The sequence below is a fragment of the Bufo bufo genome, chromosome 10, assembly GCF_905171765.1.
Source record: "Bufo bufo chromosome 10, aBufBuf1.1, whole genome shotgun sequence".
Taxonomy (NCBI): Eukaryota; Metazoa; Chordata; class Amphibia; order Anura; family Bufonidae; genus Bufo; species Bufo bufo.
In genome coordinates, this window is record NC_053398.1 from 16002395 (window position 1) to 16017082 (window position 14688).

General features: G+C 45.8%; 1 protein-coding gene across 1 annotated transcript in view; it reads right to left on the reverse strand.

Moving 5' to 3' along the window:
- Positions 1 to 433: 433 nt before the first annotated feature.
- LDLRAD3 (low density lipoprotein receptor class A domain containing 3) overlaps positions 434 to 14688 on the reverse strand; it is a 131133-nt gene continuing 116878 nt past the window's right edge. Inside the window, exons 5-6 of the mRNA XM_040409660.1 lie at positions 2940 to 3285; positions 434 to 1381 (exon numbers count right to left, since the gene is read on the reverse strand). Of these exons, the coding sequence (XP_040265594.1) occupies positions 1141 to 1381; positions 2940 to 3285 (587 nt within the window). The 3' untranslated portion in view covers positions 434 to 1140. The remainder of the gene's footprint in view (positions 1382 to 2939; positions 3286 to 14688) is intronic.

The following is a 14688-nucleotide window of genomic DNA, read 5'->3' on the forward strand; positions in this document are numbered from 1 at the left end:
ACATGATCCATTTTACTATCCATATTGCAGTCACCAAGCCTCATTTGACTAAGGGTCTAATGATCCAAACCTGCACCATCCTAGATTCCAGGTCATTAGTCCCGAGGTCAGTCCGGGCTTTGCAGCTACTATATGGAGGCTAAAACGCATCCAACCTCATAGCTGTCGGAATGAGGTTCAAGGAAATCTAACACCAGACAGAACTTTTTGAGGAAGAATCATAAGGGTAAAATGCACACATTGTCATTGACGTCTTTAGGTGTTTTGTCTATTGAACTAGTCCGCAGACTAAATCATTACGATCGTGAAACTCAACGCTTTGACAGTTTTATGGTTTTAAAGTTGCCCATACATCTTCAGGGGCTGGTCTGGATGACCACTGTTCCCTCCAAACGCCAGGTGTAAATGTGTTCTCCATAGGCTGAAAAAATTGATCTGCAACCCGAAAGGATCGGCATGCTGGAATCCAACATGCTGGACCCTGCTTTCCACCCCAACATCTCTAGTCAGAGAAAGTTCTGACACCCAACTATACTCTAAATGGTTGGCCAGTCCTACCTGCAATGGTCTGTCCAACATTTATCTAACTCAGGCATGCTCAACCTGCGGCCCTCCAGCTGTTGCAAAACTACAACTCCCATCATTCCCGGACAGTCTACAGCAGGGCATGGTGGGAGTTATAGTTTTACAACAGCTGGAGGGCCGCAGGTTGAGCATCCATGATCTAACTTGTATGGCAATCTATGCATGGGAGACAGTCGTTTTAGGATGGCTTCCTCCATGGTTTGAAGGAGAGAAGTGCATTGTGAAGAAGTCCAATTTTGAGCCATTCTGTAGCCCGCGTTTAATCTTCTGTACCAACCACACAATCTACATCCTGGTCTGGTCTAAGTGCCTTATTGCTTTTAGAGGAAAACATACAAAAAAAACAGCGACAATAATAACATGAAAACAATACAAATGGAAGGAGAGAAAACATCTAAAAAAATATACCTCTGAACTCTAGAAAAATAGAAGGGACATTTGCTGGTAACAAGAGGCCACAGACCAACCTATGAAACTTTTTTAGTGTCTTTTTGTCGTCGTCCCCCCTAGAGTGCCTTGTAGAACCGTCTTCACTCTAGGTGGGTTTCGCAGCCTTCAGACCTCCAGCACAATATTTAGCTGAGAATCGCTGGGGGACGACGCTGTTTCCTGCGCTTCAGAGGGGCTAGGCGAATCCCACGAGCTGCTGGGTGTGTCCAGGGTGTTGCCCGTCGTAGAGCCCATGCTTGTGGCGCTGCCTGTTCGAGAGCGGTACGGAGGAAGTTCTGTCTGGCTGGAGGTTTCCAGGTCTGACGAATACGGTGGTGGCGGCAGGGAGAACCAGGGAGGGCAGGAGCTGTAAGAGGAGGACAGGTTTTTAAGCAAAGTCAGCTGGAAACTATATGAATGTCCCACCCCAAGGGTTCCCGGGGCTGTAATGTACGAGTCTGAAGCCAAACTCTACTGGAATGCATCTCCAAGATGGCTTTTCAGCTGCTGCAGAACTACGACTCCCAGCATAGACTGATGGCAACAGTCCTAGTTCGCACAGGTTGGAGACCACTGACTTAGATATCTACAGCCATACACATTGAGGGAATTTATCATTTGATTTGTGCGGTATAAAAATTTTTTTTTTTTTAAAAAGTCGCAAATTCTGCTGGACTATTTTTGTGATTTTACACTGCTCTTGCCACTTCTATAAAGTGGGCATGGATAGCTATGTTCAAGGGAGTCTGTCAGCAGTTTTGAACAAGCAGAACTGCTGACAGTGCTACTTAGGGGCCAGAGGAAGCAGTTTTTGATAGACATCTGTAGTGCCAGGGACATATCAAAAGTTTTGACTGGTTGGGGTCTGAGCGCTGAGACCCCCCACTTATCTCTAGAACGAGGGGAGAGAAGCATGCGCTTAGAGCGCGCTCACTCCTCGCTGCACAAGACGTGCTCATAGACTCTCTATTGAGTCCGCTTCGCTTCCTGCCCTGCAGCGAGGAGAGAGAACGCGCTAAGCACACGCGTCTCTCCCCTCATTCTAGAGATCAGTGGGGGTCTCAGCGCTCAGACCCCCACTGATCGAAACTTTTGATATGTCCCTAAAACATATTAAAAAGTTTAATGAAAGCACAGCGCCACTGTAATCATTCAAACACGTGCAAAACGCGTCAGCATCTTGGGACCTTTTTTACTATGCACTGATTTGTTAGTTTTAATGGGCTGAATAAACTTTGTGATTTTAGGAGCTTGGTCTGGGTATTTACTATTTCTTCTTCTATCAAACAACAAAGTTTAATAAATTTGCCGCAAATTCTGTCACCGCAGAAAAACGGACTTCAAAAATTGCCCTCCTGATAAACTCCCTCTATTGTCTCCATTTACCCATTATGGGCTATGTTCAATACACTTGACTTCTGCATCTGAAAACCTCCCAGTGCATACACTGAATGTGGCCATAGGCCCCTATTACCCCTATGGAGGCAGAGATGGTGCCCTTCCCTGAGGTGGTATGTGCCACCATACTTTTATAGGAAAGTGCAGCAGATGGCGCTTTCCTACATCATACCACGTAATTAATACCGACTTGGACTAGAAAGGAACTCTATCCTTGGCCCTATACAGCAGCCTAGGCTGGCTTCTATGTAGTCACTGGTCCGTTCTCCATGATGGGATGACCACAAGATGCCAAGCATGGCTTCTGGATGGATACAGCTACAGCTCGCGTCCCCAAGCATGCATGTACCAGGCTGTCCTAGCGCTAGACTGTGAGAGAACAGAGCATTGCTCAACACAATTCACTAAAGAAGACATGTAAGAAGTGTTTGCCAAACTACGAAGAACCTCTCCTACTGACCTCGGCTTTGGTTGGTGAAGAAGGGAGGGGGGGCACATACAAATAAATGGACGACAGAAGCACTCACTTGTCGTCCAGCACTGCCTCGTTATAAGACGGCGGAGATTCAATGTTCACCGGCGGCTGATAGCCCTCACTAGACACGTAGTGGACACCGCTGTTGACGTTGTAGGTGACTCGGCAGTTGTGCGGGTGGTCCAGGACCACCAGCCTGGAGAGGAGCAGTGGGTGCTGCAGCCGATGCACAGGGAGACTCATGAGGTTGGTACGTTTCCTCTGATGGTGCAGGACGAGGGCCAACAAAGCCACCACCAACACGAAGATGACCGAGCTCCCGATGATGGTGTACGTGATACTGGGGTAGTAGAGAAGCTGGATCTCAGACGACACGTACTCCTGCTCGCTGGCGCCCTCTGTGGAGAAAACAGGGAGAGGTTCAAATAACTGGAGCTATTGTATAGCAAGTCACCTGCTAAACTTTCCAGATGCAGCACTCTCTACTTGTGGTTACTAGGACACGCTGGGTCTTGTAGTTCCACAAGAGTTGGAGAGTTTACGGACATCTCGTTAAGAGAAACAGATCGGACACAACAGCTTGACTTAGACTCCTTTTATACACTGCACGCGGCGAGTTTCTCTGCATCGGCCATTCACAATATATCCAGTATGGAGCCACAATACATACATATATAACATGACGACTCTGGGGCAGATTGGCCATAGACCCTACAGCGAACTTTCCAGGGGGGCCACTCGAGCCCTCCTCACGGACGCTGGCTGGGTACATACTCACATCCTAAGCCCCCTGCTCTATATTCATATTAGAGACAATTGCAGGAGGACAGAACGTGGCAGCTATTGGCCACCACAAAGGGAGAAGCTTCTAGGGAGGTATTCTGTGCTGCACTATGGCACTACTGACCCTGCCGACTTGTATTGGTCCCATCTTTTGCCAATTAAGACCCACCTACAACATTGGGGCCACTTTTATGATCCAAGTCCGCCCAATGAAAAAATGTACATATATAAAAAAAAAATACAAGTATATTGGTTTTGTTCTATGGTATCGTACAGCTGCACCGCCAGTCCTATGGCGGTATAATACGGAGCACTACACCCGGCTCTGCTGTGTACATGAGACCTAAAGAGTCCTTCTTGGGCTAACCAGAGAACCGTAGCAGAGAGTGACAGCAGCCTACTCCTTCATATTTGTCCGATGCTTCGTCCTCTAGCGCAGACATGACAGTTACTTAAAACGCGCCTCTGAAGTTTCCTCGGTGGAGTGGGAGCCATCTGCTTGCTGACATTTTGCAGCAATTCTGCGTGTCTGATTCGTAGTCCCAAAATGCAGAGCAATAAAACATAAATTAAAATGAAGATCTTCATGTCCCGATGCGGCGCATATGATGCTACGTGGGTGGGCGGACTGACAGTGTGACGTGGGGGGGGCAACGAAATGTAGCTTTATAAGAATCGGTCATGTTTACTGGAGAAAAGAGCAGAACCAGAAAGCAGGCAGCGCATACATCTGCTTTTTGGGGCTATTAGCCCCTTAAAGGGGTTGTCCAGCTTTCTGTCCACCTGTGGGGATCAGTGGACTAAAGGAGCAGGAGCCCAACAGGCAAGTCTGTTTCCCTCCACGGGTCCAGGGAGGTGGTGGTGGGAGTCTGGCAGAAAGGCCCCAAAGCTTCATAGTCCCTTTAAGGACACTGCCCGTTTTTATGCAATACCTTCTGTATGAATAGGATTTTTTTATTTATTCTGCCATTTTTTGGTCGGTTTGTCTTTACGGCATTCACAGTGCGGTAAAAACAACATTATTACCTTATCCTGTGGGTCAGAACGGTCACAGCAAAACTATTTTTTTACTATCATTTTTAATTCCTTTAAAATATATACATACATATTTTTTACGTTTGGTTCGTCGCCATAGTATTTTTTCCGTTGACAGAGGTGCAGGACGCGTTGTAGTTTTTATTGGTAACATTTTGGGGTACATACAGCTTTTTGATCATTTTTTGGCCCATTTTTAAAAGGCAACATGACCAGAAAAAAACAGCAATTCTGGAGCTGTTTTTTTTTCTTTTATTTCACAGTGTGGGATAAAGGACATTATATTTTAATAGTTTAGACTTTTACGGACAAGGTAATACCAATAATGTTTTTCTTTTATATGAAAATGGAAAAAACACCACGACACCTTAAGAATGAAGGGTCCTCTAATTGGTTAGATGCCGCGGTCGCTATTGACTGCCGCATCTGAAGGGTTAAATGACTGGGAATAGAGTCACCGATCTCTTTCTGGTCTTTGCCGGCGGGTGTTAGCGGTATAACACCACAGGCACCTGCAGCTGGGCTGGTGACATTATTGTTCCCTTGCACATCCTCTGTATATGTACAGCTAATGTCGGTAAGGGGTTAAAGCGATACTCCAGCTCTGTTATGCCCAGTGCAGGGCCTAAAGGGGCGGAGCATGACAATGGGATTCACAGAACACCTACTCTGCCGTCTTCGCCTTGTACTAGTCATAGCATAGAGCGTCAGTTTTGTCTGGCGTTTCATAACCTCATCAAACCCTGAATCCTTATTTAGTCGGGTAACTTATGAACGTCCGGGCTTAAAATGATATAAGAAAACATGACAAATATACATGCACTGCCCACATCTGAGCAAAGGCCGGAACTACACGTTCTAATCCAATGGAGCACAGCGCTTTTAAGAAGCTCCGCCCCCTAGGAGCTGTCCAGGAAGGATGAGAGCGGCGGTGGGGCTGCACTGGTTCCATTCTCTCTGGTATCACAGAAATGGCTTCCTTCACAGCCATTCTCCCGTGTCAGTGACTGAGCGCCTGGATTGTGTTCTCTGTGTTGACATCCGAGCAGATCTCATGTTACGTGAGAATCAATAAAACCATTGCTTTCCCAGTTGCATGTTTAATGACGCGCCAGACTGAGAGCAAATCCTGCCAATGCCTGAATCCTCTTCCAAACTGTTTTCACAAAGGCCAAAAAAAAATTCTTATATATCTTCTGTGCGAGTGAACCCACAATCTGCATATTTCTCATATCCTCAGAACATGTCTCCAAAATGTAACGGTGACAATACGACGGGGGTGATCACGTCCGACATCATGACTTACAATCGCTTCTTTCCTGTAGCAAATCCGTGTTTTCTAGACCAGTGGATGTCCCAGAATACCGCCATAGGGCGCTATACGGTGCACACTTTGATTAGCGGTGCTGTACTTCAGGTGCACCTACAGCACCTCCCCCCTTTCCCCACTAACAGGCTCCCTCAAACATGTCTGCCATGTACAATCATTGTCACTGTGAACTGGACTCTGCCCATCAGCGTTGAACTGAAATCCCTTGGGCCCACAAGAGGAAATTATTCTGAGGGCCCACCCTTTGTGTATATAGGGCCTTAGAGATCCACACCTGTCAGAGCTTGGGCCCACCGGAGGATCATCTGGTGGACCAGTCTGGTCCGACTCTGCTACCCATGGACCATTGAGCCTGGAAATGATGCGGAGGACACTTTCTGAGCTTGATACCAACATGGCCACTACTACCTGTTGTCTCTATCTATCCTTACAGTGGTTACGCATTATCTAACCTCGCTCTCCTATCCTGTGGCACCCTTAGGTCAATTTTCAGCAGTCTGGGAAAGCAGGGTGCAGTCCTCGTGATAGTGGTTATGGTTACTGCCATATTGGATATCACCCAACTTTCCCAGGGAGGGATAAAATGCACACTGACTGACTTTAGTGAGACAAGCTGTTTAACAGGCAGCTGGTAATGTGCCCGGCAGAGCGCCCCGATGCCCGCGGCCAGTTCCCACATTCCTTGGCGCAGCTCGGCCCCGACAGAGGAGAACGCCTTTTGATGCTACCGCTTTGGAACTGAATAACCACATAAGATCTGCCAAAATCTCGGGGTCTGGGAGGGAGAATGCTCTCTGTAAACACATACAATGACAGGGAACAGGCAGGCCGCTCCTCCTTGCAGAAACAATGGCATCCTCGCCCCGTGAAGCCCAGCGAGGGCTGGGAACGGAGTAGGTTGCTGGAGCTCTGCAGCCCTCAAGCTCCAATAAAAGAGCAGGCACACAATGGCCGAGGGGAGAGAGAAAAATCACTGCTGGGGCCGGCGCTTAGACAGTGGACCCAGTGTCCTACAAAGAACTGGGCTTAAAGGGACAGTAACCTGTATTTCTAATACATTACGACAATAAAAAAAAAATGATTTTTCTCAAATTGTAGCGCTCTCTCTCTCATATATCTGATCAGTTTGGAATAGATTTGGTGACATCCGGCATTGGGGTGAGGCCGCACGTAGTAGACGAGTATCGGATGATCTGAGGGCAAGCCCTTTTAACACAAATCGGTGCAGTTTTCTAATTGACCATTTGTAAAACCCCCATATTCAGGATTTTGCATAATGAAGGCTTAAAGGGGTTTTCCCATCTCAGACAATGGGGGCATATTGCTAGGATATGCCTCCATTGTCTGATAGGTGCGGCTCCCACCGCTTGGACCCGCACCTACAATGAGAACGGAGCGGGGAAATGAACGGAGGGAGCACTGCGCATGCGCACCCGCCCTACATTTATTTCTATGGGGCCACCAAAAATAGCAGAGCGCTGGCTCGGCTATTGCCGTCTGCCCCATAGAAATAAATGGGCGCATGCGCGGTGCGCTCCCATTCACTTCGATGGGAGCAGTGCTTGGTGGCGGACGGACCTCTGGAAATCCGGAGTCCTCCAGCCACAGCGCTCCCCGCTTCATTCTCGTTGTAGGTTCGGGTCCTGCACCTATCAGACAATGGGGGCATATCCTAGCAATATGCCCCCATTGTCTGAGATTGGAATACCCCTTTAACCCTAGGATCAGTCATCAATATAAGATTATCGTGGGAGGGGGTCCCAGGAGTCAGACAGTGAGCTCTTAGGCCAGTGACGTCACCTTCTTTGGTCACATGATCTAGACGCAGCTCGGTCCCATTCAAGTGAATGGGCCTGGGCTGCAATGCTAAGCATAGCCACTATCAAATGGATGGCTCTATGCTTGATGAGCTGCAAGAAGGCCACGGAGCTCTGGTAGGTGCCATGGCTTCCCGAGAGTCAGACTCCCACCGATCTCATATTGATGACCTATCCTGACGATAAGTCATCAATATGTAAATTTTGAAGAACCCCTTTAAAGGTGTCCATATTAGAAAAATGTCAGCCAAACCTGTGGAGGGATCAGCCCACCACCCGACGTGTATGGGGGCCTCCTGGCTCTCCCCTGACGTCAGATTTCAACTCCTTGTTCCTCTTGCTCAGGGAAATAAGGAGTATGACAGTGGCTTTTCCCCCATTGAGGACACACGCATAGTCAAGCAGGCATGTGTATTGAGGGGGTCAGGAGAGCTACAGTCGTATTATAGGGTGGCGGTCTATGTAATACATAGGGGAAAGAAGTTTTCTAGAGCAGGAGCCATCCGAGAATGAAAATGTGTCTCAAACTAAGTCAACCGATAGTTGGTATAGAGTCAGAGAAGAGATTTATCATCCAGCCTGAGCCCCTGGGATGGATCCGATGCAGGTCCAGATAGCCGATCTAAGCTTACACCATCTTTCCCACAGTGTTTAGAGTTTATCACAACAATATTATACAGACAAACCTTCCTTTAAAAGGGAATATATTGTGAATGTAATTGTAGTTCCACTAATTAAACATAAATCTGTAGAAAAGAAATGCATTTGTAGCCATCTAATAATAATGAGATGACTCTGCTAATCTTGTCCCAGTCTATACAGCAAAAGCTGAGATGCAAAAAACAAACAAAAGTGAAGAAATATGTTTAGAGGTTGCCTACCCCTTCTGGGTCACCTTCTTCTAAACAAGGTGTATTTTTCCCTTTTTAAGACTGGAATGATGGGTGCGGGAAAGAGGAAAGAAGAGTCAGGCTCCTTAGATAACGGCAGTAATTGAATTCCATTCATCATCATCCTAGATTTGGATCGGCTGACTGAAGGCTGCAGGCAACTGGTCGCTCCCCGGTGAAAGTTAGAAACCACGCTCTGCTGGTTCTTAAAGCGACTAGATATAGAAATGCAGCGTCGGGATTCATTAAATGCATTCTATGCTCTTCCTTTGAATGACACCGAGAATGAGCCGACGATGATTAAAGAGATTACAGAGGTGTCTAATTTCTGTCACCTAATAAAATGCTGCTTTACGCTGAAATGCTGAGGCTGACAACTGGGTTTGTTGCCTGCTTTCTGGGACTTAATCAAATAAATGGCTGCTCTGTACAGAATAATCGCAACCTCAGGAGACGTACACCTTAACGTCGTGACAATGACCTGTACAAGCGGGGTGGACTATTCAGGGACTCATATCCTAAAATACTCTGTGCTGCTGCCCCCTCTTCCACTGTTCGTCTCTGACCTCCCACTAGTCTCCATTTCCTCCCTGTCCAGTCACAAGCTTCACTGATACAATTACAGGAGTAGACGAGTCATCCACACACTCATTCTCTTAAATAATCTGTGCTGCTGAGGCAATGTTTCTTACTGTCTCAGTCACATTTACACTACATATACAGTTGTACTGATCCTTAGCCACTGTGTGCACAGTACTCCAGCAGTGCATTCACAATACACATTCGAAGGCTTTAGAGCTAAAGTCTCCCAGCATTCCTTTCTAGCTTAATACCTGCACAGACCTTGCTTTAGTGACTCGTACTCTGGGCAGTAACTCCATCTCCATCAGAACTGGATAGCTAATGTAATGTATGTACACAGTGACGCCACCAGCAGAATAGTGAGTGCAGCTCTGGAGTATAATACAGGATGTAACTCAGGATCAGTACAGGATAAGTAATGTAATGTATGTACACAGTGACTGCACCAGCAGAATAGGGAGTGCAGCTCTGGAGTATAATACAGGATGTAACTCAGGATCAGTACAGGATAAGTAATGTATGTACACAGTGACTGCTCCAGCAGAATAGTGAGTGCAGCTCTGGAGTATAATACAGGATGTAACTCAGGATTAGTACAGGATAAGTAATGTATGTACACAGTGACTGCACCAGCAGAATAGTGAGTGCAGCTCTGGAGTATAATACAGGATGTAACTCAGGATCAGTACAGGATAAGTAATGTAATGTATGTACACAGTGACTGCACCAGCAGAATAGTGAGTGCAGCTCTGGAGTATAATACAGGATGTAACTCAGGATTAGTACAGGATAAGTAATGTATGTACACAGTGACTGCACCAGCAGAATAGTGAGTGCAGCTCTGGAGTATAATGCATGATGTAACTCAGGATCAGTACAGGATAAGTAATGTAATGTATGTACACAGTGACTGCACCAGCAGAATAGTGAGTGCAGCTCTGGAGTATAATACAGGATGTAACTCAGGATCAGTACAGGATAAGTAATGTATGTACACAGTGATTGCACCAGCAGAATAGTGAGTGCAGCTCTGGAGTATAATACAGGATGTAACTCAGGATCAGTACAGGATAAGTAATGTATGTACACAGTGATTGCACCAGCAGAATAGTGAGTGCAGCTCTGGAGTATAATACAGGATGTAACTCAGGATCAGTACAGGATAAGTAATGTATGTACACAGTGATTGCACCAGCAGAATAGTGAGTGCAGCTCTGGAGTATAATACAGGATGTAACTCAGGATGAGTACAGGATAAGTAATGTACAGGTGTGTACACAGTAACTCCACCAGCAGAATAGTGAGTGCAGCTCTGGAGTATAATACAGGATGTAACTCAGGATCAGTACAGGATAAGTAATGTATGTACACAGTGATTGCACCAGCAGAATAGTGAGTGCAGCTCTGGAGTATAATACAGGATGTAACTCAGGATCAGTACAGGATAAATGATGTATGTACACAGTGATTGCACCAGCAGAATAGTGAGTGCAGCTCTGGAGTATAATACAGGATGTAACTCAGGATCAGTACAGGATAAGTAATGTATGTACACAGCGATTGCACCAGCAGAATAGTGAGTGCAGCTCTGGAGTATAATACAGGATGTAACTCAAGATCAGTACAGGATAAGTAATGTCTGTACACAGTGATTGCACCAGCAGAATAGTGAGTGCAGCTCTGGAGTATAATACAGGATGTAACTCAGTATGAGTACAGGATAAGTAATGTACAGGTGTGTACACAGTAACTCCACCAGCAGAATAGTGAGTGCAGCTCTGGAGTATAATACAGGATGTAACTCAGGATCAGTACAGGATAAGTAATGTATGTACACAGTGATTGCACCAGCAGAATAGTGAGTGCAGCTCTGGAGTATAATACAGGATGTAACTCAGGATCAGTACAGGATAAATGATGTATGTACACAGTGATTGCATCAGCAGAATAGTGAGTGCAGCTCTGGAGTATAATACAGGATGTAACTCAGGATCAGTACAGGATAAGTAATGTATGTACACAGCGATTGCACCAGCAGAATAGTGAGTGCAGCTCTGGAGTATAATACAGGATGTAACTCAAGATCAGTACAGGATAAGTAATGTCTGTACACAGTGATTGCACCAGCAGAATAGTGAGTGCAGCTCTGGAGTATAATACAGGATGTAACTCAGGATCAGTACAGGATAAGTAATGTATGTACACAGTGATTGCACCAGCAGAATAGTGAGTGCAGCTCTGGAGTATAATACAGGATGTAACTCAGGATCAGTACAGGATAAGTAATGTATGTACACAGCGATTGCACCAGCAGAATAGTGAGTGCAGCTCTGGAGTATAATACAGGATGTAACTCAGTATGAGTACAGGATAAGTAATGTACAGGTGTGTACACAGTAACTCCACCAGCAGAATAGTGAGTGCAGCTCTGGAGTATAATACAGGATGTAACTCAGGATCAGTACAGGATAAGTAATGTATGTACACAGTGATTGCACCAGCAGAATAGTGAGTGCAGCTCTGGAGTATAATACAGGATGTAACTCAGGATCAGTACAGGATAAATTATGTATGTACACAGTGATTGCATCAGCAGAATAGTGAGTGCAGCTCTGGAGTATAATACAGGATGTAACTCAGGATCAGTACAGGATAAGTAATGTATGTACACAGCGATTGCACCAGCAGAATAGTGAGTGCAGCTCTGGAGTATAATACAGGATGTAACTCAAGATCAGTACAGGATAAGTAATGTCTGTACACAGTGATTGCACCAGCAGAATAGTGAGTGCAGCTCTGGAGTATAATACAGGATGTAACTCAGGATCAGTACAGGATAAGTAATGTATGTACACAGTGATTGCACCAGCAGAATAGTGAGTGCAGCTCTGGAGTATAATACAGGATGTAACTCAGGATCAGTACAGGATAAGTAATGTATGTACACAGCGATTGCACCAGCAGAATAGTGAGTGCAGCTCTGGAGTATAATACAGGATGTAACTCAGGATCAGTACAGGATAAGTAATGTCTGTACACAGTGATTGCACCAGCAGAATAGTGAGTGCAGCTCTGGAGTATAATACAGGATGTAACTCAGGATCAGTACAGGATAAGTAATGTATGTACACAGTGATTGCACCAGCAGAATAGTGAGTGCAGCTCAGGATGTAACTCAGGATCAGTACAGGATAAGTAATGTACACTGTAACATACTGTTGAAAGGTGCACATAACATATTTGAAGTCACTTTAGGCTAGAACTGTGGTTGGACAATTCAATTGCGCACAAATCATGTAAGATGCGCGATACAACCTCAACTTTTAGGCCTCTTGCACACGACTGTATGGTTTTGCGGTCCGTTTTAAACAGATCAGTTTTTCCGTTTCAGTACAGTTTCTGTTCCACTTCCGTTCCGTCGTTCCGTTTTTCCGTTTTTGATCCGTTTTTTTGCGGATCGCAAATGGAAATGGAAGCATACAATAATGTTTAAACAGTAAGTACATAAAAAAAATTGGGCTGGGCATAAAGTTTTCAATAGATGGTTCTGCAAAAACGGAACGGATACGGAAGACATACGGATGCATTAAATTTTTTTTGCGGAACCATTGACTTGAATGGAGCCACTGAACGTCATTTGCGGGCAATAATAGGACATGTTCTACCTTTGAACGGAACGAAATTACGGAAATGGAATGTATACGGAGTACCTTCCGTTGTTTTTGCGTACCCATTGAAATGAATGGTTCCGCATACGGACGGCAAACGGAATCCGCAAAAACGGAACTGAAACAAAAAACGTTTGTGTGCAAGAGGCCTTACCTGTAGAAAACAAGATTATGGGCTGTAGAGGTCGCTGGCCATGATTACTCCGTTCAACTAAATGTCGCCATGTTGCCCCATGCGGTCTGCAGAGACCCCATCTTGTATCCTCCCTATTGTACTCCTGGAAAGTCTGGGATCAGCCGGCACAATGACATAATAACTCCTTTAAAAAAAAAAAAACGTATATATAAATGCAATTTTATGCAATTTTCTATCATTTCGTCTCTCCCGCAATTTTATCATATTACTTCCTCTCCTAAATGTGATGGGGGCTGTGGCTGCCGGTTTCCTCCCGACTCGTCACATATGTCAGTGCCTTCCTGCTTTGTTTACCGCGGGTCAGAAGATCCCATTTACTGAAGTCAGGCGATGCAAGTGCTCGCTCGCCTCCAGAAGTCGCCTACACCTGATGTATTTTGATGGCTGCCATCATTCCAAACGACGCGCAGTATATTTTACGCCGCCGTCTGGATGTAGCTGGCTGATCACAGCTTCTAAGTTGTACTTAAACTGGCGCCACAAGACGGCAATAACGGCAGCCGATAATGAATCTTTATTGCTTTCACGAGAAAAATCACTGGATTTTATAACATCTGGGCTTACAGAGCAAAGAGAATAATACGAAAAAGGCAGCGATGATAAGCGGCTGACAGAACAAATATACTGAAAGCCTCCTTATATTACAGCTTAGCGCCTCATGGCCAGAGGTCTCCATCATGAATGGACTACCCGTACCTTGCCTGCGGAAGAAACTGACTAGTCCTCGACCCTGGCGCATGCGCTCACTCCTGGATACACGTCATCTGCACATGCGCCAACTGTTCTGGCCCATTCCAGTGTCCAGATAAGAAACCTGGTAAAAGACGTGTCGTTGGCGGAAGCAGGATTTTTAGAAGAGGAGAGCCACGTGACCGGGTTCACGAGCGGCCAATCTACGCAACGTCAAGATGGTAAGTATATTAGAAGATAAGGTGGTTTAAAGAAGAATTCCACCAGTGATGGGGGTCTTCAGGTTTGACATTCATAGGTGTTGAGAAAGATAGGGCAATGTGTCGAAACATTCTAGGTGCTGGTCCCGTTCTAGAAGTCCTATTAGGGCACATGGATGTGACGGAGGGTGGTCTGCAGCTTTCAACCACTAACCTGTGGCGTCTCTTGCTCTGGCGGACCCGGCCACATGTAGCACTGCACTTCCCCTGTAGAGGCCAATGGCAGCTTTCATCAGCAATAGGACTTGTTTGGCGCTGCTCTCATATTAAAGTGAATGGGTTTTAAGGGACAGGTCCTTTAACAATAAACATGTACTGAAATCTATGACCCAACACTTCCTAAAAGAGGAATACGACTAAGACAATGGAATAAACTGGTTGGGTGCCCCTTTAAGTGTCAGCCCTATTATGACTCATGTCACATAACATGGCTGCGCGGTGCTCCGCTGCAGCGGTCTAAGACAATATAGACCAATTGGCCAGTAGCAGCTCAACACTGGTGGAGTTGAAGTTTGGGAGGCAGCCATGGTTTGTGACTGGCAGAAGGAAA